The sequence below is a fragment of the Heterodontus francisci genome, chromosome 6 (genome assembly GCF_036365525.1).
Source record: "Heterodontus francisci isolate sHetFra1 chromosome 6, sHetFra1.hap1, whole genome shotgun sequence".
Classification (NCBI taxonomy): domain Eukaryota; kingdom Metazoa; phylum Chordata; class Chondrichthyes; order Heterodontiformes; family Heterodontidae; genus Heterodontus; species Heterodontus francisci.
Window position 1 is genome coordinate 116,835,421 of NC_090376.1, and position 25,075 is coordinate 116,860,495.

The window sequence follows — 25,075 nt, forward strand, 5'->3', positions numbered from 1 at the left end:
ATTATATATAACTATATAGTGTACACTAATGCATGGGGCAGTATTGAGAAAGCAAAGCAAAAAAAGTAGACAGTGCACAACACCACCCCCCTGTCCCCATCTACAATAATCATGCTTCTCTTCATTTCCACAATTACAGAATGAGTTTGTAAACTCTTCTTCTCGCCAGCACCACATATACTTGCCTTTCAATTTCTGCCTCTGGATTCTCAAGCTCCATAAAATTGTCCTTTATCTGCAGGAATGTGAAGCCAAGTCTATGAACAAAACAAATTCAAAAAACACTCAACATCCAACACAAAAATAACCATTTGGTACATCACCAGCGATCATCATGGTACAGCAATGTACTGGTTACGGTTCTGGTTGCAACTTCAAAATCAAGTTTAATATGTCAAATAATCTGTGGGCACTCAAAAGGTGAGCATGAACAGAAGTACACAAGAAAGAGGAGGAGCAGACCATATGGCTCATCGAGCCTGCTCAAAACGATCATGGATGATCTTAGGATTCAACTCCACTTTCCTGCCCACTCGCCATATCCCTTCATTCCCTGAGACACCAAAAATCTGTCCATCCCAGCCTTAAATGTATTCAACGATGGAGCATCCACAACCCTCTGGGGTAGAGAATTCACACCCTCAGAGTGAAGCAATTTCGCCTCATCTCAGTCCTAAATGATCGGCCACTTATCCTGAGACCATGCCCATGTTTTAGATTCCCCGACCAGTGGAAATAATCTCTCAGCGTCTACCCTATCCAGCCCCTTTAGAATTTGATATGTTTCAATGAGATCACTTCTCATTCTTCTAAATTCCAGAGAATACAGGCCCAATTTACTTAGCCTCTCATCGTAGAACAACCCCCTCACCCCAGGGACCAATCTAGTGAACCTTCTCTGTACTGTCTCCAATGCAATTTTTTCCTTTAAATGTGGAGACCAAAACTGCATACAGTATTCCAGATGTGGTCTCACCAAAGCCCTGTACAACTGTAGCAATACTTCCTTATTCCTGTACTCCAACCCCCTTGCAATAGAGGCCAACATGGCATTTGCTTTCCTAATTTCTTATTGGTTCTTTGGCCTCCTTATCTCGAGAGACAATGGGTAAGCGCCTGGAGGTGGTCAGTGGTGTGTGGAGCAGCGCCTGGAGTGGCTATAAAGGCCAATTCTAGAGTGACAGGCTCTTCCACAGGTGCTGCAGAAAAATTTGTTTGTCGGGGCTGTTACACAGTTGGCGCTCTCCTTGCACTTCTGTCTTTTTTCCTGCCAACTGCTAAGTCTGTTCGACTCGCCACACTTTAGCCCCGCCTTTATGGCTGCCCGCCAGCTCTGGCGAATGCTGGCAACTGACTCCCACGACTTGTGATCAATGTCACAGGACTTCATGTCGCGTTTGCAGACGTCTTTAAAGCGGAGACATGGACGGCCGGTGGGTCTGATACCAGTGGTGAGCTTGCTGTACAATTTGTCTTTGGGAATCCTGCCATCTTCCATGCAGTTCACATGGCCAAGCCATCTCAAGCGCTGCTGACTCAGTAGTGTGTATAAGCTGGGGATGTTGGCCGCCTCGAGGACTTCTGTGTTGGAGATACGGTCCTGCCACCTGATGCCAAGTATCCTCCGGAGGCAGCGAAGATGGAATGAATTGAGACGTCGCTCTTGGCTGACATACGTTGTCCAGGCCTCGCTGCCATAGAGCAAGGTACTGAGGACACAGGCTTGATACGGAACACAAAAGTCCGAGTGTGTCAGTGCGCCATTTTCCCACACCCTCTTGGCCAGTCTGGACTGGACATAGCAGTGGAAGCCTTTCCCATGCGCTTGTTGATTTCTGCATCGAGAGACAGGTTACTGGTGATAGTTGAGCCTAGGTAGGTGAACTCTTGAACCACTTCCAGAGCGTGCTCGCCGATATTGATGGATGGAGCATTTCTGACGTCCTGTCCCATGATGTTCGTTTTCTTGAGGCTGATGGTTAGGCCAAATTCGTTGCAGGCAGCCGCAAACCTGTCGATGAGTCTCTGCAGCCACTCTTCAGTGTGAGATGTTAATGCAGCATCGTCAGCAAAGAGGAGTTCCCTGATGAGGACTTTCCGTACTTTGGACTTGGCTCTGAGACGGGCAAGGTTGAACAATCTGCCCCCTGATCTTGTGTGGAGGAAAATTCCTTCTTCTGAAGACTTGAACGCATGTGAGAGCAGCAGGGAGAAAAAAATCCCAAAAAGTGTGGGTGCGAGAACACAGCCCTGTTTCACGCCACTCAGGATAGGAAAGGGGTCTGATGAGGTGCCGCTATGTTGAATTGTGCCTTTCATATTGTCGTGGAATGAGGTGATGATACTAGGTAGCTTTGGTGGACATCCAATCTTTTCTCGTAGTCTGAAGAGACCACGTCTGCTGACAAGGTCAAAGGCTTTGGTGAGATCAATGAAAGCAACGTAGAGGGGCATCTGTTGTTCGCAGCATTTCTCCTGTATCTGACGAAGGGAGAACAGCATGTCAATGGTCGATCTCTCTGCACGAAAGCCACAATGTCTCAGGGTAGACGCGCTCGGCCAGCTTCTGGAGCCTGTTTAAAGTGACTCGAGCAAAGACTTTCCCCACTCTGCTGAACAGGGAGATTCCACGGTAGTTGTTGCAGTCACCACGGTCACCTTTGTTTTTATAGAGGGTGATGATATTGGCATCGCGCATGACCTGAGGTACTGCTCCCTTGTCCTAGCACAGGCAAAGCAGTTCATGTAGTGCTGAGAGTATAGCAGGCTTGATTATTTCAGGGGTAATGCTGTCCTTCCCAGGGGCTTTTCCGCTGGCTAGAGAATCAATGGCATCACTGAGTTCCGATTTTGTTGGCTATACGTCCAGCTCATCCATGACTGGTAGAGGCTGGGCTGCATGTATGATGGCAGTCTCAGTGACAACATTCTCCCTGGAGTACAGTTCTAGGTAGTGCTCAACACAGCGGTCCATTTGCTTGCGTTGGTCAGTGATTATGTCCCCTGATTTAGATTTGAGGGGGGTGATCTTCTTGATGGTTGGCCCAAAAGCTCTCTTAATGCCATCATACATTCCTCTGATGTTTCCTGTGTCTGAGGCCAGCTGAATATGACTGCATAGGTGTTGCCAGTAGTCATTTGCGCAGCGCCTGGCTGTTCTTTGTGCAGCGCTTCTGGCTGCTTTAAGTGCTACGGATGTTAACTCGCTGGGGGCTTTCTTGTAGTTCAACAGTGCAATGCGCTTAGCGGCTATGACAGGTATCAGCTCTTCAATATGAGATTGAAACCAGTCTGCATTCCTCTTCGCACCTTTGCCATAGGTGGTCAAAGCTGACTCATAGATGGCATCTCTGATGTGGGCCCACTTGGTCTCAGCATCCCCTGTGGGAGTGTTTTGAAGGGCTGTTACAAGTGAATTTAGAAATTTTTGTAACAGCTGTGGATGAGAAATTCTGCTTATTGTACCTGCATGTTAAAGCCCCCTATTATCGATAAGCTGTTACAGCTGCAAATCTCTCACAATTACCTACAAATCCCATTTCAACTTATCAGAATTTTGTACTTAAATATAGTCACAGCTATACCGTTAACAGAACTCACCCAGCAAAGCACCTGATCACCAAGCTTAATCTGAAAGCTGTGAAAATACTTTCAGATGGCTGAGGGAGTTCCTGTGCACAGATTCTGTTTCAATCAGTCCTGATCACACTCAGGAGTTTATGATCACACACACGGTGGAGGGGGAGGGGGGTCATCATTTGAGGTTTTACATCAGATATTAGCTTGTGTTCAGCACCCGGGCCATTCCTGTAAGCAGGGCTTGCACCTACTACTGCAAAAATTACATTGCTGTTTGATATGGATAAGGCTGTGATATGAGACGCATGACTCGAATTCAAATCCCACTATGGCAAGGTATGAAATTCAATTCAATAAATCTGATAATTGATGCTGTCACCACAGAAAAATTATCACAAAACTGCCAAATTGCTAATGCCCTTCAGGGAAAGGAATTTGCCTCGACCTACTACCTGGTCTGGTCTACATATGACTCCAATCCCACACTACATATTTTTCCTTGATCTCCTCTGAGGAAGGGGAGGGTCATTCCTGTACACAATGCCCGCACTTTGACAAGCAACCAGTCAAGGCCTCTCGCCACTAGGGATTCCCTAGAAATTGCTCCCATTCATCTTCTGTGAGTAGACATCGCAAAGAGGAAATAGTTTGATTAAAAGATCCTAAATTCACTGCCTTCATAGAAAATCATAGAAAGCTTAAAGCAGAGAAAGAGGCCACTTGGCCAATCTTGTCTGTGCCGGCCGAAAAACTATCCACCTATTCTACTCCCACCTTCCAGCATTTGGTCCGTAGCCCTGCAGATTACGGCACTTGAGGTGCATATCCAGACCACCACCACCCTCTGGGTGGAAAATGTTTTCTTCAACTCCCCTCTAATATTTCAACCAATCACTTTAAATCTATGCCCCCTCGACACTGACCTCTCTGCTAAGGTGAAAAGACCCTTCACCTCCACTCTATCCAGGCCCCTCACAATTTTGGACATTTCAATCAAATCTCCCCTCAGCCTTCTCTGTTCCAAGGAGAACAATTTCAGCCTATCCAATCTTTCCTCATAGCTGCATTTTTCCAGCCCTGGCAACATCCTTGTAAATCTCCTCTGTACCCTCTCTAGTGCAATTACATCCTTTCTGTAATGAGGTCATGTGAGCCGCGTGGAAGATGGCAGGATCCCCAAGGACACATTGTACGGCGAGCTAGTCACTGGTATCAGACCCACCAGATGTCCATGTCTCCGCTTCAAAGACGTCTGCAAACGCGACGTGAAGTTCTGTGACATTGATCACAAGTCGTGGGAGTCAGTTGCCAGTGATCGCCAGAGCTGGCGGGCAGGCATAAAGGCGGGGCTAAAGTGTGGCGAGTCGAACAGACTTAGCAGTTGGCAGGAAAAAAGACAGATGCGCAAGGGGAGAGCCAACTGCAAAACAGCCCCAACAACCAATTTTATCTGCAGCACCTGTGGAAGAGTCTGTCACTCTAGAATTGGCCTTTATCGCCACTCCAGGTGCTGCTTCACAAACCACTGACCTCCTCTAGGCGCTGACCCATTGTCTCGAGACAAGGAGGCCAAAGAAGAAGAAGAAGTAATGAGGTGACCAGAACTGCACACAGTACTCAAGTTGTGGCCTAACCAATGAGTTACACAGTTCCAGCATAACCTCCCTGCTTTTATATTCTATATCTTGGCTAATAAAGGAAAGGATTCCATATGCCTTCTTAACCACCTTATCAACCTGTCCTGCTACCTTCAGGGACCTGTGGACAGTCACTCCAAGGTCCCTCACTTCCTCTACACTTCTCAGTATATTCCAATTAATCATGCAGTCCTTTGCCTTGTTTGACCTCCTCAAATGCATCACCTCACACTTCTCCAGGTTGGATTACATTTGCCACTTTTCTGCCTATCTGACCAGACCATCAATATCTTCCTGCAGCCTACAGCTATCCTCCTCGCTATCTACCACAAGGCCAATCTTTGTGTCGTCTGCAAACTTCTTGATGATGCCCCCTACATTTACGTCCAAAACGTTAATATATACCACAAAAAGCAGGGGATCCAGTACTGAGCCCTGCGGAATGCCATTGGAAACAGCCCTTTAGTCGTTAAAACAGCCGTCAACAATTACCCTTTGTTTCCTGCCACTGAGCCAATTTTGTATCCACCTTGCTGCATTTCGTTGGATTCCATGGGATTTTTTTTTTAAACCAGTCTGCCATGTGGAACCTTGTCAAAAGCCTTGCTAAAACCCATGTAGACCACATCAACTGCACTACCCTCATCGATCTTCCTTGTTACTCCTTCAAAAATTCGATCAAGTTGGTCAAACAAGATCTTTCCTTAACAAATCCATGCTGACTAAGTGACACTTCATTCTGTCTCTCAGAATAGATTCCAATAATTTGCCCACTCCTGAGGTTCGAGTAACTGACCTGCAATTATTCGGATTATCCTTCGCTCTCTTTTTAAACAGAGGTACAACATGAGCAGCTCTCCAATCCTCCGGCACCACACCTGTATCCAGTGAGGACTGGAAAATGATGGTCAGACCTTCTGCTATTTCCTCTCTTGCTGCTTTTAACAGCCTAGGATACATTTCATCTGGCCCTGGTGATTTATCAATTTTCAAGGATGCTAGTCCCATCAATACTTCCTCACTCACTATGTTTATCACATCCAATACTTCACACTCTTCCTCCTTAACTACAATACCTGCATCGTCCCCCTCTTTTGTGAAGACAAACGCAAAGTATTCCTTAAGAACCATATCAACAACTTCTGCCCCCTTAGTTATTCTCTTACTCTTAATGTATTGATAAAACATCTTTGCGTTCACCTTGATTTTGCTTGCCATGTCTTTTTTCATGCCCCCTCTTTGCTTTCCTTTTTGATTTCACCCCTCCACTTTCTATACTCCTCTCGGCTTTCTGTAGTATTGAGTTCTCGGTGTTGGACATAATCTTTCCTTTTCTGCCTGATCTTACCCTGTGAGCTCCTTGACATCCATGGGCTCTAGCTTTGGCCGTCTCACCTTTTTTTCTTTGTGGGAACAGGTTTACTCTGAACCCCTTGAATCTCCCCTTTGAATGCCTCCCACTGTTCTGACACTGATTTACCTTCAAGGAGCTGTTTCCAGTCCACTTTCACTAAATCACTCCTCAGTTTAGTAAAATTGGCCTTGCCCCAATTGAAAACTCGAACGCCTGTTCTATCTCTGTCCTTTTCCATAATTATGTTAAAACTGACTGAATTATGATCACTTGGTGCTGATTCATCCACTGTGGAAGGTGATCAGGAGAAAGAATGAGTTTTTCCCTCAAGACACTTGGATTTCTTCAGATACTAACCAGTCTCGGTGTTGGTTTAGATTTGTATATAGAACATGAACAGGCCTTGGTTGTTGCGATGGGTTAAATATTGCATGAAAAGGGTCCCCTGGTTCCGACGGGCCAGGAGAGGGGGCCCCTGGGACCGACTCAGAAATAAAGTTTTGTTCTTTGCAGATGCAGTGAGCAGCCATCAAATACTGTATCACTATCCAGAGACTGTGAAGCTTCATCATTAGCAAAATTCCCTCCTCCTTTGCTCCCAAACCATTTAGAGCCATTTCAAGTTGTTACGTACCTCTTTACACCTTCCACAAGAGCAATCTCATCTGGGGAGGAGGAAATATAAACAGAGGATCTCCCATCCTGGTGCTGCTTCAGATAATCAGTCTGGTCTTCTCTCCTAACCTGAACTGTGTGACAAAGACACAGTGCACGGAAAAACAGCTCTTTTCTTTCCTAGAAGGTAAACAACCAAATGAATGACAGACAAGAAAACAGTAGGACAGAACTCTCTGGCATTCGCCAATATGTTTACGATCCTACATTGCTGACATGGCCAAGCATAAACATACCCTGCATTCACACTTCCAGCTTAAGTAACCAGAAAGGCTTTTATCAGAGCCCTAGTGAAAGAGATATGTGGCCTTAAATATTTTCATTTCCAAAGATGTAGCATTTAACAAGCCCAGCCCTTCCTTAACGGAGGCGGTGGTGCAGTGGTAGTCACTGGACTAGTAACCCAGAAACTCAGGGTATTTCTCAGGTGTGGGTTCGAATCCCACCACAGCAGAAGGTGGAATTTGAATTCAATTAATAAATCTGGAATTAAAAAAAAGCTCGTCTAATGATGGCCATGAAACCATTGTCAATTGCAGTAAAAACCCATCTGGTTCACTAATGTCCTTTAGGGAAGGAAATCTGCTCTCCTTACCTGGTCTGACCTACATGTGAGTCCAGACCCACAACAATGTAGTTGACTCTTACATGCCCTCTGAAATGGCCCAGCAAGCCACTCAGTTGTATCAAACCGCTATGAAGTCAATAAAGAAGAATGAAACCTGATAGACCACCCAGCATCGACCTAGGCACCAGAAACGACAATGGCAAACCCAGCCCGGTCGAGCCTACAAAGTCCTCCTTAGGAGGACCTCTGCCAAAGTTGGGAGAGCTGTCCCACAGACTAGTCAAGCAACAGTCTGACATAGTCATACTCTCGGAATCATACCTTAAAGACAATGTCCCAGACACTGCAGTCACCATCTCCGGGTATGTTCTGTCCCACTGGCAGGACAGATCCACCAGAGCTGGTGGCCCAGTGGTATACGATCGGGAGGGAGTTGCTCTGGGAGTCCTCAACATCAACTCCGGACCCCATGAAGTCTCATGGCATCAGGTCAAGCAAGGGCAAGGAAACCTCCTGCTGATTACCACATACCGCCATCCCTCAACTGATGAGTCACTACTCCTCCATGTTGAACACCACTTGGAGGAAGCACTGAGGGCGGCAAGGGCACAGAATGTACTCTGGGTGGGGGCTTTCAACATCCATCACCAAGAGTGGTTCGGTAGCACCACTGCTGACTGAGCTGGCCGAGTCCTAAAGGACATATCTGCTAGACTGGGTCTGCAGCAGGTGGTGAGGGAACCAACAAAATGGAAAAACATACTTCACCACGTCCTCACCAATCTGCCTGCCGCAGATGCATCTGTCCATGACAGTATGGGTAGGAGTGACCGCCGCACAGTTGTTGTGGAGACAAAGTCCCACCTTCACATTGAGGATACCCTCCATCGTGTTGTGTGGCACTATCAACGTGCTAAATGGGATATATTTCAAACAGGTCTAGCAATGCAAAACTGGGCATCCATGAGGCGTTTTGGGCCATCAGCAGCAGAATTATACTTAACCACAATCTGTAACCTCATGGCCCGGCATATCCCCCACTCTACCATTACCATCAAGCCAGGAGACCAACCCTAGTTCAATGCAGGAGGGCATGCCAGGAGAAGCACCAGGCACACCTCAAAATGAATGAAGCTACAACACATGACTACTTGCATGCCAAACTTCATAGGCAGCATGCGATAGACAGAGCTAAGCAATCCCATAACCACCGGATCAGATCTAAGCTCTGCAGTCCTGCCAAATCCAGCCGTGAATGGTGGTGGACAATTAAACAACTAACTGGAGGAATAAAGTAAAAGTAAAATACTACGGATGCTGGAAATCTGAAATAAAAACAAGAAATGCTGGAAATACTCAGGTCTGGCAGCATCTGTAGAGAAAGAAGCACAGTTAACGTTTCAGGCCAGTGACCCTTCTTCAGAACTAGCAAATATTAGAAATGTAAAAGGTTATAAGCAAGTAAAGCGGGGGTGGGGCAAGAGATAACAAAGGAGAAGGTGTAAATAGGACAAGGTCACAGAATAGCTGACCAGAAGGTCGTGGAGCAAAGGCAAACAATATGTTAATGGTGTGTTGAAAGACAAAGCATTAGTACAGATAGGGTGTTAATGGACTGAAAATTGAACAGTCGCAAGTACAAACATGAAAAAAAAACAGTGGGTAAGCAAACTGAACAAACTAAGACGAAATAAAATATAATAAACACAAAAAAAATATTTTAAAGAGGGAAAAAGAAAAAAATAACTAAAAATAAAAGTCAAATGGGGGGCGCGTCATGCTCTGAAATTACTGAACTCAAAGCTCAGTCTGGCAGGCTGTAGCGTGCCGAATCGGTAAATGAGATGCTGTTCCTCAAGCTTGCGTTGATGTTCACTGGAACACTGCAGCAATCCCAGGACAGAGATGTAAGCATGAGAGCAGGGGGGAGTGTTGAAATGGCAAGCAACCAGAAGCTCGGGGTCCTGATTGTGGACTGAGCGGAGGCATTCCGCAAAGCGGTCACCCAGTCTGCATTTGGTCTCCCCAATGTAGAGGAGACCACATTGTGAGCAGCGAATACAGTATACTACATTGAAAGAAGTACAAGTAAATCGCTGCTTCACCTGAAAAGAGTGTTTGGGGCCTGGGATATATTTATTTATTTAGAGATACAGCACTGAAACAGGCCCTTCGGCCCACCGAGTCTGTGCCGACCATCAACCACCCATTTATACTAATCCTACATTAATCCCAAATTTCTACCACATCCCCACCTTCCCTCAATTCCCCTTCCACCTACCTAAACTAGGGACAATTTATTAAAAGCAAAATACTGCGGATGCTGGAAATCTGAAACAAAAACAAGAAATGCTGGATTCACTCAGCAGGTCTGGCAGCATCTGTGGAAAGAGAAGCAGAGTTAACGTTTCGGGTCAGTGACCCTTCTTCGGACAATTTATAATGGCCAATTTACCCATCAACCTACAAGTCTTTGGCGGTGGGAGGAAACCGCAGCACCCAGCGAAAACCCATGCGGTCACAGGGAGAACTTGCAAACTCCACACAGGCAGTACCCAGAATTGAACCCGGGTCGCTGGAGCTGTGAGGCTGCGGTGCTTACCACTGCGCCACTGTGCCGGGATAGTGAGGAGAGAAGAGGTAGGAGGTAAATGGGCAGGTATTACACCTCCTGCGATTGCAGGGGAAGGTGCCATGAGAAGGGGACGAGGTGGTGGGGGTAATGGAGGAGTGGACCAGGGTGTCACAGAGGGAACGATCCCTTCGGAATGCTGACAGGGGAAGGGAGGGGAAGATGCGTTTGGTAGTGGCATCACGCTGGAGGTGGCGGAAATGGCGGAGGATGATCCTTTGGATATGGAGGCTGATGGGGTGGAAAGTGAGGACAAGGGGAACCCTGTCGCGGTTCTGGGAGGGAGGGGAAAGGGTGAGGGTAGAGGTGCGGGAAATGGGCCAGACACAGTTGAGGGCCCAGTCAACCACAGTGGGGGGAATCCTCGGTTGAGGAAAAAGGAAGACATATCAAAAGCGCTACCATGGAAGGCTGCATCATCAGAGCAGATGCGTCGGAGACGGAGAAACTGGGAGAATGGAATGGAGTCCTTATAGGAGGCAGGATGTGAAGTGTAGTCGAGGTAGCTGTGGGAGTCAGTGGGTTTATAATGGATATTAGTAGACAGCCTATCACCGGACATGGAGATAGAGAAGTCGAGGGAGGGAAGGGAAGTGTCGGAGATGGACCATGTAAAGGTGAGAGAAGGGTGGAAATTAGAAGCAACTGGAGGAGGTAGCTCCACATATACCCCCATCCTCAATGATGGGGGGAGCCCAGCACATCAGTGTAAAAGATAAGGCTGCAGCATTTGCAACAATCTTCAGCCAGAAGTGCCGAGTTGATGATCCATCTCAGCCTCCTCCTGATGTCCCCAGCATTACAGATGCCAGAGTTGAGCCGAGTCGATTCACTCTGCGTGATATCAAGAAACGACTGAAGGCACTGGATACTGCAAAGGCGATGGGCCCTGACAACATTCCAGCAATCTGGACCTGTGCTCCAGAACTTGTCGTGCCCCTCGCCAAGCTGTTCCAGTACAACTACAACACTGGCATCTACCCAGAAATGTGGAAAATTGCCCAGGTATTCCTGTACACAAAAAGCAGGACAAGTCCAACCCAGCCAAATACCAACCCATCACCACCAACTTCCCATGGGCAACTAGGGATAGGCAATAAATGCTGGCCTAGCCAGCAATGCCCACATCCAATGAATGTATTAAAAAAAAGCTTGTGTTAAGTATGCCACTATGAATTGTATGAATGCAGCAGTAATGGCTTGTGTTGAGCTATCTCAGCCAGACCTACTTTCCACCTATTCCCTTCCCAACATGCCCCTCCTTTCTTTGCATATCGCTCCCTCATTTATGGTCCCACCATTCACATTTGATGTTCTTTGTTTCAAGCTCTATTTGCACATCCAATCAAAGTGACTCTGCAACCTAAACCTGTGCCATGGTCAATCAAGAATGCTCAAAAAACTGAAAGCAGCAATTTATTCTAGGACCTATCAAAGTTCTGGCCAATGTTTCGGGAGCCCATAAAACTGACAAATGACAGACAAGGGTTTTTTTTATTCATTCATGGGATGTGGTGTCACTGGCTAGGCAAACATTTATTGCCCATCCCTAATTGCCCTTGAGAAGGTGGTGCTGAGCTGCCTTCTTGAACCGATGCGGTCCATGTGAGGTAGGTACACCCACAGTGCTGTTAGGAAGGGAGTTCCAGGATTTTGACCCAGCGACAGTGAAGGAACGGTGATATAGTTCCAAGTCAGGATGGTGTGTGACTTGGAGGGGAACTTGCATGTGGTGGTGTTCCCATGCATTTGCTGCCCTTGTTCTTCTAGTTGGTAGAAGTTGCGGGTTTCAAAAGGTGCTGTCTAAGGAGCCTTGGTGCATTGCTGCAGTGCATCTTGTAGATGATACACACTGCTGCCACTGTGCGTCGGTGGTGGAGGGAGTGAAAGTTTGTGGATGGGGTGCCAATCAAGCAGGCTGCTTTGTCCTGGATGGTGTCGAGCTTCGAGTGTTGTTGGAGCTGCACCCATCCAGGCAAGTGGAGAGTATTCCATCACACTCCTGACTTGTGCCTTGTAGATGGTGGATAGACTTTGGGGAGTCAGGAAGTAGGTTACTCGCCATAGGAATCCTAGCCTCTGACCTGCTCTTGTAGCCACGATATTTATATGGCTACCCAAGCTCAGTTTCTGGTCAATGGCAGCCCCCAGGATGTTGATAGTGGGGGATTCAGCGATTGTAATGCCATTGAATGTCAAGGGGAGATGGTTAGATTCTCTCTTGTTGGAGATGATCATTGCCTGGCACGTGCTTGGCGCGAATGTTACTTGCCACTTATCAGCCCAAGCCTGGATATTGTCCAGGTCTTGCTGCATTTCTACACGTACTGATTCAGAATTTGAGGATTTGCGAATGGTGCTGATCATTGTGCAATCATCAGCGAACATCACCACTTATGAACATATGATTGAAGGAAGGTCATTGATGAAGATGGCTGGGCCTAGGACAGGTAGCTGCTGTAAGAACCAGTTACCGTAACTTCAACGAATGAACAGATCATCACCCAAAGTGAGGGATGGGATCTTTGGGGGGAATTTACTTGTCCATTGAGGCACCATTGCCTCAAGTATGAAATCACTGGTGCAGTTACAAGCTTTGCTTTGGAAGCAGAAAGCAACCCTATTAAATGGAGGTGGGAAGAGAGAGAATAAGTTAATAAAACAAGGACGTTGAATGCAAAAATAACACTTCCTAATTTGCCGAACATTAAAATTAATAAATGGAAAATTGGGGGTGTCGGGATTGGGAATGTTGAGGCTGCATCCAACATGCATAGACCTGACCTGAGCCAAACCGCACCGTACTGCACTCCCTGATCCGGCACGACCTATGCTTTCCAGCTCTCACTACACCACCAACTAACAAGGCTCTACTTAGGAAAACCTCAAAATCTACCAAATCCTATCAGCAAGCTGGTCTGTGATGGGGAAGTTTCTTATGACCTGTTAATTACCCACACACATGGGCATCAACCCTCCTAGCCACTCCCAGGCACCGGCCCTCACGGGCTAATGTTTCAAAGAACAAAGAACAGTACAGCACAGGAACAGGCCATTCGGCCCTCCAAGCCTGCGCCGATCTTGATGCCTGCCGAAACTAACACTTTCTGCACTTCCGGGGCCCATATCCCTCTATTCCCTTCCTATTCATATATTTGTCAAGATGTCTCTTAGACGTCGCTATCGTATCTGTTTCCACCACCTCCCCTGGCAGCAAGTTCCAGGCACTCGCCACCCTCTGTGTAAAGAACTTGCCTCGCACATCCCCTCTAAACTTTGTCCCTCGCACCCTAAACCTATGTCCCCTAGTAACTGACTCTTCCACCCTGGGAAAAAGCTTCTGACTATCGACTCTGTCCATGCCGCTCATAACTTTGTAAACCTCTATCATGTCGCCCCTCCACCTCCGTCGTTCCAGTGAAAACAATACGAGTTTTTCCAACCTCTCCTCATAGCTAATGCCCTCCAGACCAGGCAACATCCTGGTAAACCTCTTCTGTACCCTCTCCAAAGCCTCCACGTCCTTCTGGTAGTGTGGTGACCAGAATTGCACGCAATATTCTAAGTGTGGCCTAACTAAGGTTCTGTACAGCTGCAACATGACTTGCCAATTTTTATACTCTATGCCCCGACCGATGAAGGCAAGCATGCCGTATGCCTTCTTGACTACCTTATCCACCTGCGTTGCCACTTTCAGTGACCCGTGGACCTGTACGCCCAGATCTCTCTGCCTGTCAATACTCTTAAGGGTTCTGCCATTTACTGTATACCTCCCACCTGCATTAGACCTTCCAAAATGCATTACCTCACATTTGTCCGGATTAAACTCCATCTGCCATTTCTCCACCCAAGTCTCCAACCGATCATTATCCTGCTGTATCCTCTGACAATCCTCATCATTATCCGCAACTCCACCAACCTTTGTGTCGTCCGCAAACTTACTAATCAGACCAGCTACATTTTCCTCCAAATCATTTATATATACTACAAACAGCAAAGGTCCCAGCACTGATCCCTGCAGAACAACACTAGTCACATCCCTTCATTCAGAAAAACACCCTTCCACTGATACCCTCTGTCTTCTGTGACTGAGCCAGTTCTGTATCCTTCTTGCCAGCTCACCTCTGATCCTGTGTGACTTCACCTTTTGCACCAGTTTGCCATGCGGGACCTTGTCAAAGGCTTTGCTAAAGTCCATATAGACAACATCATCTTCGTCACTTCCTCAAAAAACTCAATCAAATTAGTAAGACACGACCTCCCCTTCACAAAACCATGCTGTCTCTCGCTAATAAGTTTGTTTGTTTCCAAATGGGAGCAAATCCCGTCCTGAAGAATCCTAATAGTTTCCCTAAGACTGACGTAAGGCTCACCGGCCTATAATTTCCTGGATTATCCTTGCCACCCTTCTTAAACAAAGGAACAACATTGGCTATTCTCCAGTCCTCTGGGACCTCACCTGTAGTTAATGAGGATGCAAAGATTTCTGTCAAGGCCCCAGTAATTTCTTCCCTTGCCTCCCTCAGTATTCTAGGGTAGATCCCATCAGGCCCTGGAGACTTATCTACCTTAATGCTTTGCAACACACCCAACACCTCCTCCTTTTTGATAATGAGATGACTGAGACTATCTACACTCCCTTCCCTCGGCTCATCATCCACCAAGTCCTTCTCTTTGGTGAATACTGATGCAAAGTACTCATTTAGCACCTCACCCATTTCCTCTGGCTCCACGTGTAGATTCCCATCTCTGTCCTTGAGTGGGCCAACCCTTTCCCTGGTTACCCTCTTGCTCTTTATATATGTATAAAAAGCCTTGGGATTTTCCTTAATCCTGTTTGCCAATGACTTTTCATGACCCCTTTTAGCCCTCCTAACTCCTTGCTTAAGTTCCTTCCTACTGTCTTTATATTCCTCAAGTGCTTCGTCTGTTCCTAGCCTTCCAGCCCTTCCAAATGCTTCCTTTTTCTTTTTGACTAGGCTCACAATATCCCGTGTTATCCAAGCTTCCCGAAACTTGCCAAACTTGTCTTTCTTCCTCACAGGAACATGCTGGTCTTGGATTCTAATCAGCTGACGTTTGAAAGACTCCCACATGTCAGATGTTGATTTACCCTCAAACAGCCGCCCCCAATCTAAATTCTTCAGTTCCTGCCTAATATTGTTATAATTAGCCTTCCCCCAATTCAGCACCTTCACCCGAGGACTACTCTTATCCTTATCCACAAGTACCTTAAAACTTATGGAATTATGGTCACTGTTCCCGAAATGCTCCCCCACTGAAACTTCGACCACCTGGCTGGGCTCATTCCCCAATACCAGGTCCAGAATGGCCCCATCCCTAGTTGGACTATCTACATACTGTTTCAAGAAGGCCTCCTGGATGCTCCTCACAAATTCTGCCCCATCCAAGCCCCTAGCACTAAGTGAGTCCCAGTCAATATTGGGGAAGTTAAAATCACCCACCACTACAACTCTGTTACCTTTACATCTTTCCAAAATCTGTCTACATATCTGCTCCTCTACCTCCCGCTGACTGTTGGGAGGCCTGTAGTAAACCCCCAACATCGTGACTGCACCCTTCCTATTCCTGAGCTCCACCCATATTGCCTCGCTGCATGACCTCTCTGAGGTGTCCTCCCGCAGTACAGCTGTGATATTCTCCTGAACCAGTAATGCAACTCCCCCACCCCTTTTACATCCCCCTCTATCCTGCCTGAAGCTTCTAAATCCTGGAACATTTAGCTGCCAATCCTGCCCTTCCCTCAACCAAGTCTCTGTAATAGCAACAACATCATATTTCCAAGCACTAATCCAAGCTCTAAGTTCATCTGCCTTACCTGTTATACTTCTCGCATTGAAACAAATGCACTTCAGACCACCAGTCCCGCTGTGCTCAGCAACATCTCCCTGCCTGCTCTTCCTCTTAGTCCTACTGGCCTTATTTACTATGTCCTCCTCATTTACTTCACTAGCTGTGGAACTGAGTTTGCGGCAAGGACTAAAGATACTTATATATATTTATCTATTATGTTCATGGCAGAAATGGGAGAGCTGTTGCCATGGAGCCATTATTAACCCCCAACCCATTTGGAAACCTTTCTGGACATGACCAAGGAGCCCATGATCGATGATTGAGCCACCTCATGTGGTATACTGTCTTCAGCCTATTGTGCCTGTGCCAGTTCTTTAAAAGAGCTATTCAATTTGAACTACTCTCTTACCCTTTCCCCATAACCCTATAAACCTCTCTTTTTCAAGTATTTATCCAATTCCCTTTTGAAAATTACTATTGAATTTGTTTCCACTGCTCTTTGAGACATCACATTCCAGATCAGAATAGTTTTAATCCACAAGGAACTTTTCATTTTGTCTATCTGTATGAACTTATGACTTGGCTGTGATACTGAGGTGTTTAAAGTTTCATTGCTAACAGTTTCTTTGTTTTAGTTCAACAGCTGGTTGGTATAGTGTAAACTGACTGGGAGTGCTGTACCTTATTGACAAATTAAATTAGCACGGCTAACTGCATTGCTAAGGATGAATTGGTTTCTGAGTCATTAAATCACACACGTGCATCTTGACTGGGAAGCAAATCTAATGCAGTCATATCCTGTTTGGCTAATTTTTGTCGGTTGAAGTTGTTTACAATGCAGCTCCTTCTATCCCTGGTCTGTTACTGGAAAAGCTAATTCAAGTTTCACTGTTTCTGCTCAGATGTCAAAGGAAACGGGCATCTAACCAGGCTGTACCACTGTTGTTTGGGTTCATTTAGCTATGCAGCTAAATGGGTTGGGGGTTAATAATGGCTCCATGGCAACAGCTCTCCCATTTCTGCCATGAACATAATAGATAAATATATCTAAGTATCTTTAGTCCTTGCCGCAAACTCGGTTCCATAGCGACCGACTCCATCCCTCTCCTGTTCACATTCTTGGTGTCATAATTGACTGCAGATGAGGTCCAACCATATATCTGCATCATTGCTAAAACCACTTACTTCAACCTCCATAACATTGCCTGACTCAGAGTCATTAGAGCACACATGGAGACCATCTGGACCATCAAATCCATGCTGGCTCTCTGGAGCAAACCAATCAGTCCCATTCCCCCGCTCTATCCCTGTAGCCCTGCATTTGTGTTTATTTCCCTCAAGTGCCCATCCAATTTCCATTTGAAATCACTCATGGTCTTCGCTTCCACCACCTTCGAAGGCAGCGAGTTCCCGGTCATGACTACTGGCTGTGTAAAAATATTCTTCCTCACATTCCCCCTGCATCTCTTGCCCAAAACCTTAAATCTGTGTGCCCTAGTTCTTGTACCATCAGCTAATGGGAACAGTTTTTCTTTGTCTACCTTATCTTAACCAGTCATAATCTTGTCCACCTCTTTCAAATCTTCCCTCAATCTCCTTTGCTCCAAGGAGAACAACCCCAGCTTCTCCAACCGAACCTTGGAGCTAAAATCCTCCACCCCCGGAACCATTCTGATAAATCTCCTCTGCACCCACTCAAGGACCCGCACATCCTTCCTAAAGTGTGGTGATCAGAACTGGACGCAATACTCTAGTTTGGGCCTAGCCAGAGTTTTATAAAGGTTCAGCATAACTTCCTTGATTTTATACTCAATACCTCTGTTTATAAAGCTCAAGATCACTAATGCTTTGCTAACCACTCTCTCAATATTTCCTGCTACCTTCAAAGGTCTATGCACATGAACCCCCAGGTCCCTCTGTTCCTGCATACGCTTTTGAACCGTGCCATTAAGTCTCGATTGTCTCACCCCATCCTTTCTGCCAAAATGCATCATCTCACCTTTCTCTCTATTAAATGCCATCTGTCACTTCTCTGCCTATTCTGCTAGCCTATCTATATCCTGCTGCAGTCAAGTGGTATCATCCTCACTGTCTGCCACACCTCCAAGTTTGATACCATCGGTAAATTTTGAAATTTTACTCTCTATTCCAATATCCAAGTCATTTTATGTATGTCAAAAAAGCACTGGTCCTAGCACTAGCCCATGGGGAACACGACTGTCTACCATCCTACAGTATGAAAAACAGTCAGTTACGATTTGCTGTTTTCTGTCCTTAAGCCAATTTTTTATCCAAGCTGACACTGACCCTCCTGTTCCATGAGCCTCAATTTTGTAAACCAGCCTTTTATGTGGTACTTTGTAAAACACTTTTTTAAAATCTATATAAACAACATTCATTTCCTTCCCTTCATCAACCTTTTGTTACTTCATCAAAACATTCAATTAGATTAGTCAAGCACAATATGCCTTCAACAAATCCGTGCTGGCTCTCCCTAATTAATTCAAACTTCTCCAACTGCCTGTTGATTTTTTCCCTGATTTTTGTTTCTAAGTTCCTAAGTTTAACCCAAGAACAATCTTTGATAAACACCTTTGAAAAAGTGTTCGATCATGTTTATTACCAAAAGCTAATAGACATGTTGCTGGAATGTGACGTTGACAGTAAAAATGTGAAATAATCCAGAGCTTCTACTGGGACCAAATTGAGAGCACCAGGCTAGAAAATGGACAATCAAGCATGTTTCAAGTGAAAACAGGAGTATGACCAAAATTTTTCAATCTGTACACAGAACAAATATTCAGAAAATTAGATATACTGCCAGCTGTAGAAATTGGAGGCAAGAACAGAACACAGCGCTGCTTGCAGAATGAGAAGTAAAGGCCTGCTCGGGTCTGCAAAAATAAAAGCCCGACCCGACAGAACCACATCCGACCTGTGCCCGACCTGGCCCGAGTCCTTCCATTTTTTCCCATGCCCGACCCGACCATCCGTTAACTTACCTTCCGTTTTTCACTTTGTTGCTGATCTTCATAAGCTTAAAATAACTAACGAAATCATCTTTCTAGTCAAAAAATGGAGCCACTTACCTGTGATAGAACGTGTCCGACCGACCCCGAATGTCGGACCCGGAAGTGCAAACTGACCCGACTCGAACCCAACACATGTTGTCGGGTCCCATCGGGTTCGGGTCGGGTAGCAGGCCTTTAATCAGAAGAGGCCTACAAAATATTGCAGATCAAGTAAATTCTGGAAGTTTAGAATATGGATTGAGTACAAACGACAAAAACAATAGTAGTTAGAAGGAATACATTAGAAGAAATCAGAGTGCAGATTGAAGTAGATGGTGTCACACTGGAACAAGTAGATAGGTCTGCCGATTTAGGACAAAAGATAACAGAAGGTGGTAGGCGTGATGCCGAAGTCAGAAGAAGGATAGAGATAGCTAGAAGTACTTCCGTGAGGATGAAGGACGTGTTAACAAGAAAGCTGAAGTTTTTAAACAAGGAAGAAAACTCAGAAGATGCTACATTCTATCCATTTTCCTGTATGCCTCAGAAACCTTGACAATAAGTAGAGCTGTGGAGGAAAATAGAGGCCTTTGAATTGTGGATACTAAAAAGTATGCTTAAAATTTCTTATACAGACCATAAGACAAATGAAGAGTGCTTGAGCAAAGAGAACTCTAAAATGTGACACCCAAAAAAAAAATGGCACTATTTTGACCATATGATCAGAGCGGAAAAGCTATGGAGATCTCTTCTAGAGGGCAAAGTGGAGGGCAGCAGAAAGAGGGGTTGACCAAGGCGCAGTTGGATGATGGATGTCACAGAGCGGTTGCAGATGAGTTACAATGGATGTGTGAGGATGGTGCGAGATAGACGAGCGTGACGTACCAATGACAGCCGATCTCCTGGTAGGAGTAGCTACAAGCAGCAGCATTGCTTCGAAAACCTTACCCACCACTAATGTTGAACTGACCAGCCCATAGTTACTAGGAATGTCCTTACACCCTTTATTGAATAAGTGTCACACAGATCCCCACCTGCTAAGAATGAGGCACATTAATTTTGTCATATGAACATTGATTTGAAAACTGTTGCTGAAGTGAAGCAAGGACTTGTTTAAAAAAAGGCTGTGTTTGCTGACAAAGCAACCACTAGGTGGCGCAATGATTGCACATGCACAAATGCAAGCTCTTCAGCTGGAAGTCAGGCAACTGCTAGGATTAAAGATGGCGCTGCTCAATTTATCACAGGAAATGCTCATGGCAAGATCGTTCTAGCAAACTGCTCAGTGATACCCAGTTTGGGTTCCAACAGGGCCACTCAGCACCTGACATCATTACAGCCTTGGTTCAAACATGGACTCAAGAGCTGAGGTGACAGTGACTGCCCTTGACATCAAGGCAGCATTTGACCGAGTATGGCATCAAGGAGCCCGAGCAAAACTGGAGTGAATGGGAATCAGGGGGAAAACTCTCTGCTGGTTAAAGTCATACCTAGCGGAAAGGAAGATGGCTGTGGTTGTTGGAGGTCAATCATCTCAGCTCCAGGACATCACTGCAGGAATTCCTCAGGGTAGTGTCCTAGGCCCAACCATCTTCAGCTGCTTCAACAATGACCTTCCTTCAATCATAAGGTCAGAAGTGGGGATGTTCGCTGCTGATTGCACAATGTTCAGCACCATTCGTGACTCCTGAAATACTGAAGCAGTCCGTGTAGAAATGCAGCAAGACCGGGACAATATCCAGGCTTGGACTGATAAGTGGTAAGTAACATTTGTGCCACACAAGTGCCAGGCAATGACCATCTCCAACAAGAGAGAATCTAACTATCTCCCCTTGGCATTCAATTGCATTACCATCGCTGAATCCCCCACTATCAACATCCTAGGGGCTATCATTGACCAGAAACTGAACTGGAGTAGCCATATAAATACCGTGGCTACAAGAGCAGGTCAGAGGCTAGGAATCCTGCGGCGAGTAACTCACCTCCTGACTCCCCAGTGCCTGTCCACCATCTACAAGGCACAAGTCAGGAGTGTGATGGAATACTCTCCACTTGCCTGGATGGGTGCAGCTCCAATAACACTCAAGCAGCTCGACACCATCCAGGACACAGCAGCCCGCTTGATTGGCACACCATCCACAAATATTCACTCCCTCCACCACCGACGCACAGTGGCAGCAGTGTGTACCATCTACAAGATGCACCGCAGCAACCCACCAAGACTCCTTCGACAGCACCTTCCAAACCCGCAACCTCTACCACCTCGAAGGACAAGAGCAGCAAATGCATGGGAACACCACCACATGCAAGTTCCCCTCCAGGTCACACACCATCCTGACTTGGAACTATATCGCCATTCCTTCACTGTCGCTGGGTCAAAATCCTGGAACTCCCTTCCTAAAAGCACTGTGGGTGTACCTACCTCACATGGACTGCAGTGGTTCAAGAAGGCAGCTCACCACTATCTTCTCAAGGACAATTAGGGATAGGCAATAAATGCTGGCCTGGCCAGCGACACCCACATCCCATGAACGAATAAAAAAAAAATAACCTTACATTAAGTTGGATGGAAGCCCAGTAATATGCTATGTAGTTATAGGATACTAACTGTAATCCTCAGATCCATTAAATATTCCAGTAATCCTATTCAATACAAAAGGAATTTTATGATTGAATTTCCATTGGAAGATAGTGAATTGGCATCCCGATAGATGGAAAAGAAAGTCGGGCAGAGTATAAAATGTGCTGCCAATTCGTTATTGTGATTGGTTTATATGACTGACCAGAACTAATTTCACCCAAACGCAGCTACTAGCTCCCGCCCCACTGGCCACTCCCCCCCCCTCGGCAACCCTCTTTCTCCCCCTCCTCCCCGCCCCACACTTCCCCCTCTCCTCCCCGCCCCACACTTCCCCACCCCACCAGCCGCTCGCTCCAGACCTTGCTGCTCCGCCCCAACTTCCCTGGCCGATTGTTCCCCGCTTGCGCCACCCCACTCTCTGGTCGGCTGCTTGCTCCCCCCTAGCCGTGAGCACTGGGCCATGCTGCTTCCCTCTTCTCGCTCACACGTTTCATCAGTCTCCATGCGCCGCCCGAAGAAGCAAGGGGTGACGAGGCGACGAAGGAGCGAGCTGCCGAGAGAAGGGAAGTGGCGCGGCCTAGAGCCAGTGGCTTGGTGGGGATGGGGGCGGTGTGGGGAGCGAGAGGCTGGAGAGTGGGGTGGCGCGAAGCGGGGAACAATCGGCCAGGGGAGTGGAGGGGAGCAGTGAGGTCTGGAGCGAGCTGAGGGGAGGAAGCATCGAGGCCAGGGGCAAGGGGGGAAGAGCTCCATCCTCAAAGTCTCCCATTCAGCCGCTTCCTCCAGCCGATTGAGGAGCTGAATATCCGATGACGCTTTACTGTGCATGCGCGAAGATGGACCTGGCACGGATACGCAATGACGTTAGCGCTGTGATGACATCATCCCGCACATGAGCCACTAAGTCCTGGCAAGATGCAACTGTACATGTGCGCAGCTTGGCGCACTCCGATGATGGCAGCGTGCCGCTGCATTGTCAGGAATCACTTTTAAAAAATCACCAGCCCCTTGGCTGGAAAGACATTTGCATATTAACAAACAGTGCTTGTGGAGACAAAGGGGTTACTTCTCTTATCCAATTTAACCCACAATGGACTTTGAGCACCAGGTATTGTGTTTAAGAAGAGACATTCCAGGGTCGGCTAAGACCAGAAAATCCACAAACAGACGTGGTCAGTCCAGCTGGTCACATGACTAGCCTGCTTGGCAACCTGGTTTTTCTGAATTGTACAAACAGTTTGAACTCAGTCTGTTTGCTCCTGGACTGAAAAGACCTCTCCTGGCTGGCTCGCCATAGCCTCTCCTGTCTGCTCTCATCTTTTTCTCATGGAACTCCAAATCCACCGAAGACACATGAACCCCAAGAGAGAAAGGTCTCCTATAGCAAACAAGGTTTAAGAAGAATACTGAGCCTCAACGAAAAGCAAGATCTACCTACAATCAAGGACTCTACCGTGAGCTCGAAGATCTGCAACAAAAACCCTCTTCAGAGATTGCCTCAAACTTTTCACTTTATTTCTTCTGCTCTTTTCTGTCCCCATCTGTATGTGTGTATCATGCATGCATGCTAGCGTGGGTGCGGCGTGTATCCGTAGGCATTAACCGAATTAGAGTTCAAGTTTAATAAATTTCCACCTTTCTTCTTTAAACCTAAGAAAACCTGTTTGTGCTGGTTTCTTTGCCTTATAATTGGAAAGCAGTGAACAAGGATTCACTAAGGGGGAGCTAAAAACACTGTTTAAAAATTAAACCCTGTTACAGTAAGACCAGGTGAAGGCTGAGACGGAACCCGAGACCCTTTTCTCAGTGGGTCGTAACAGAAATTTGGGGGCTACCGTCCGGGATTTTACCCACAGACAAATGATAGAAATTGGAAGTGGGAAGCCAAATCGTTCCCAATCAAAAAAGAGCAAGATTTCAATACAGGTTTTCTTGTAGTTGTGTGTGCTTGAATACGAACATGTCTGCAACTGAAGCTAGTAGCTCCCCAAGCCATGGTGAAGTAACTTGGGACAAGTTAAAAGCACTGTCTATGGAGGAGATGAGGAAAATGGCTGAGCAGTGTGAGATCACTGTACGTGGCAAAGCTTGGAAGTCTGAACTCCTAAGACTCGTGGCCAACCATTTTTCCCTTGAAACTGAGGAAGCAGAAGCAGTGTTCGAAGTAGACCCCGACAGGATGTTGCTAGCAAAGCTACAACTGGAACAGAGGAAACTTGAATTAGAGGAAAAAGAGAGAGAGACAGGAGAGGAAGAAAGAGAGAGGCTTCCAGAAGGAACATGAAGAAAAGGAGAGAGGAGAGAGAGAAAGAAAGTCACTTATAGGCTCCACCCTAGTTCTTACTACCCATTTAATATTTACATGCCAGTGGATGATTTTTGGGCTCCCTTTTATGTTAACTGCCATTCTATTCTCATATTCTCTCTTTACCAATCGTATTTTCCTCTTCACTTCCCCTCTCAATTTATTGCATTTGGTCTGTTTCTTGCTTGAAGAATTCACTTGACATGCATCATGCATCCTTTTTTTTGTTTCATCATATTCTCCATCTCCCTCATCATCCAAGGAGCCCTGTCTTTGGTTCCCTTACCTTTGGCTCTTGTTGAAATGTACCTAGCCTATACCTGAAATATCTTTTCCTTAAAGATAACCCATTATTCGATTACAATTATTCAAGTCAATCCTTGGTTCCATTTTGCTGGCTAGATCTCTTCTCATCGTTTCAAGTTAGCCCTCTTCCAATTTAGAAGTTTTACTTCAAATCGTTCCTTGCTCTACTCCAATACTAAGCTAAACCTTATGACGCAATGATCACTCTTACCCAAATGCTCCATCACAGAAACTTGGTCTACTTGGCCCACCTCATTCCACAGCTACAGATTCAGCAATGCCTCCTTCATAGTTGGATTGAAAATATACTGATCAAGGAAATTCTCCTGAACACATTTCAGAAATTCCTCCCACTCCTTACCCTTTTTCTCACATTATCCCAATTTATATGTGGGCAATTAAAGTCCCCCAATATCACCATTCTATAGTTGTTGCACATCTGATTTTCCTGCAGATTTGCTCCTCTCTCTCTATTTAGAGATCTATAGAATACCCCCAGTAGTGTGATCATACCCATTTTGCTTTGCAACTCTAACCAAATGGATTCTGTCCTTGTCTCCACAAGGACATCCTCCCTTTCCAACACTGCAAAGTCTTTCCTAATCAGTGCAGCCAC

At 46.2% G+C, this 25,075-nt stretch overlaps 1 protein-coding gene across 5 annotated transcripts in view; it reads right to left on the minus strand.

Annotated features, from left to right (window-relative positions):
• atp11a (ATPase phospholipid transporting 11A) overlaps positions 1-25,075 on the minus strand; it is a 249,630-nt gene that overhangs the window by 103,548 nt on the left and 121,007 nt on the right. For all 5 annotated transcript variants that reach the window (XM_068034156.1, XM_068034155.1, XM_068034157.1 and 2 more), the window contains exons 14-15: positions 7,205-7,365; positions 186-257 (exon numbers count right to left, since the gene is read on the minus strand). In XM_068034156.1, the coding sequence (XP_067890257.1) occupies positions 186-257; positions 7,205-7,365 (233 nt within the window). The remainder of the gene's footprint in view (positions 1-185; positions 258-7,204; positions 7,366-25,075) is intronic.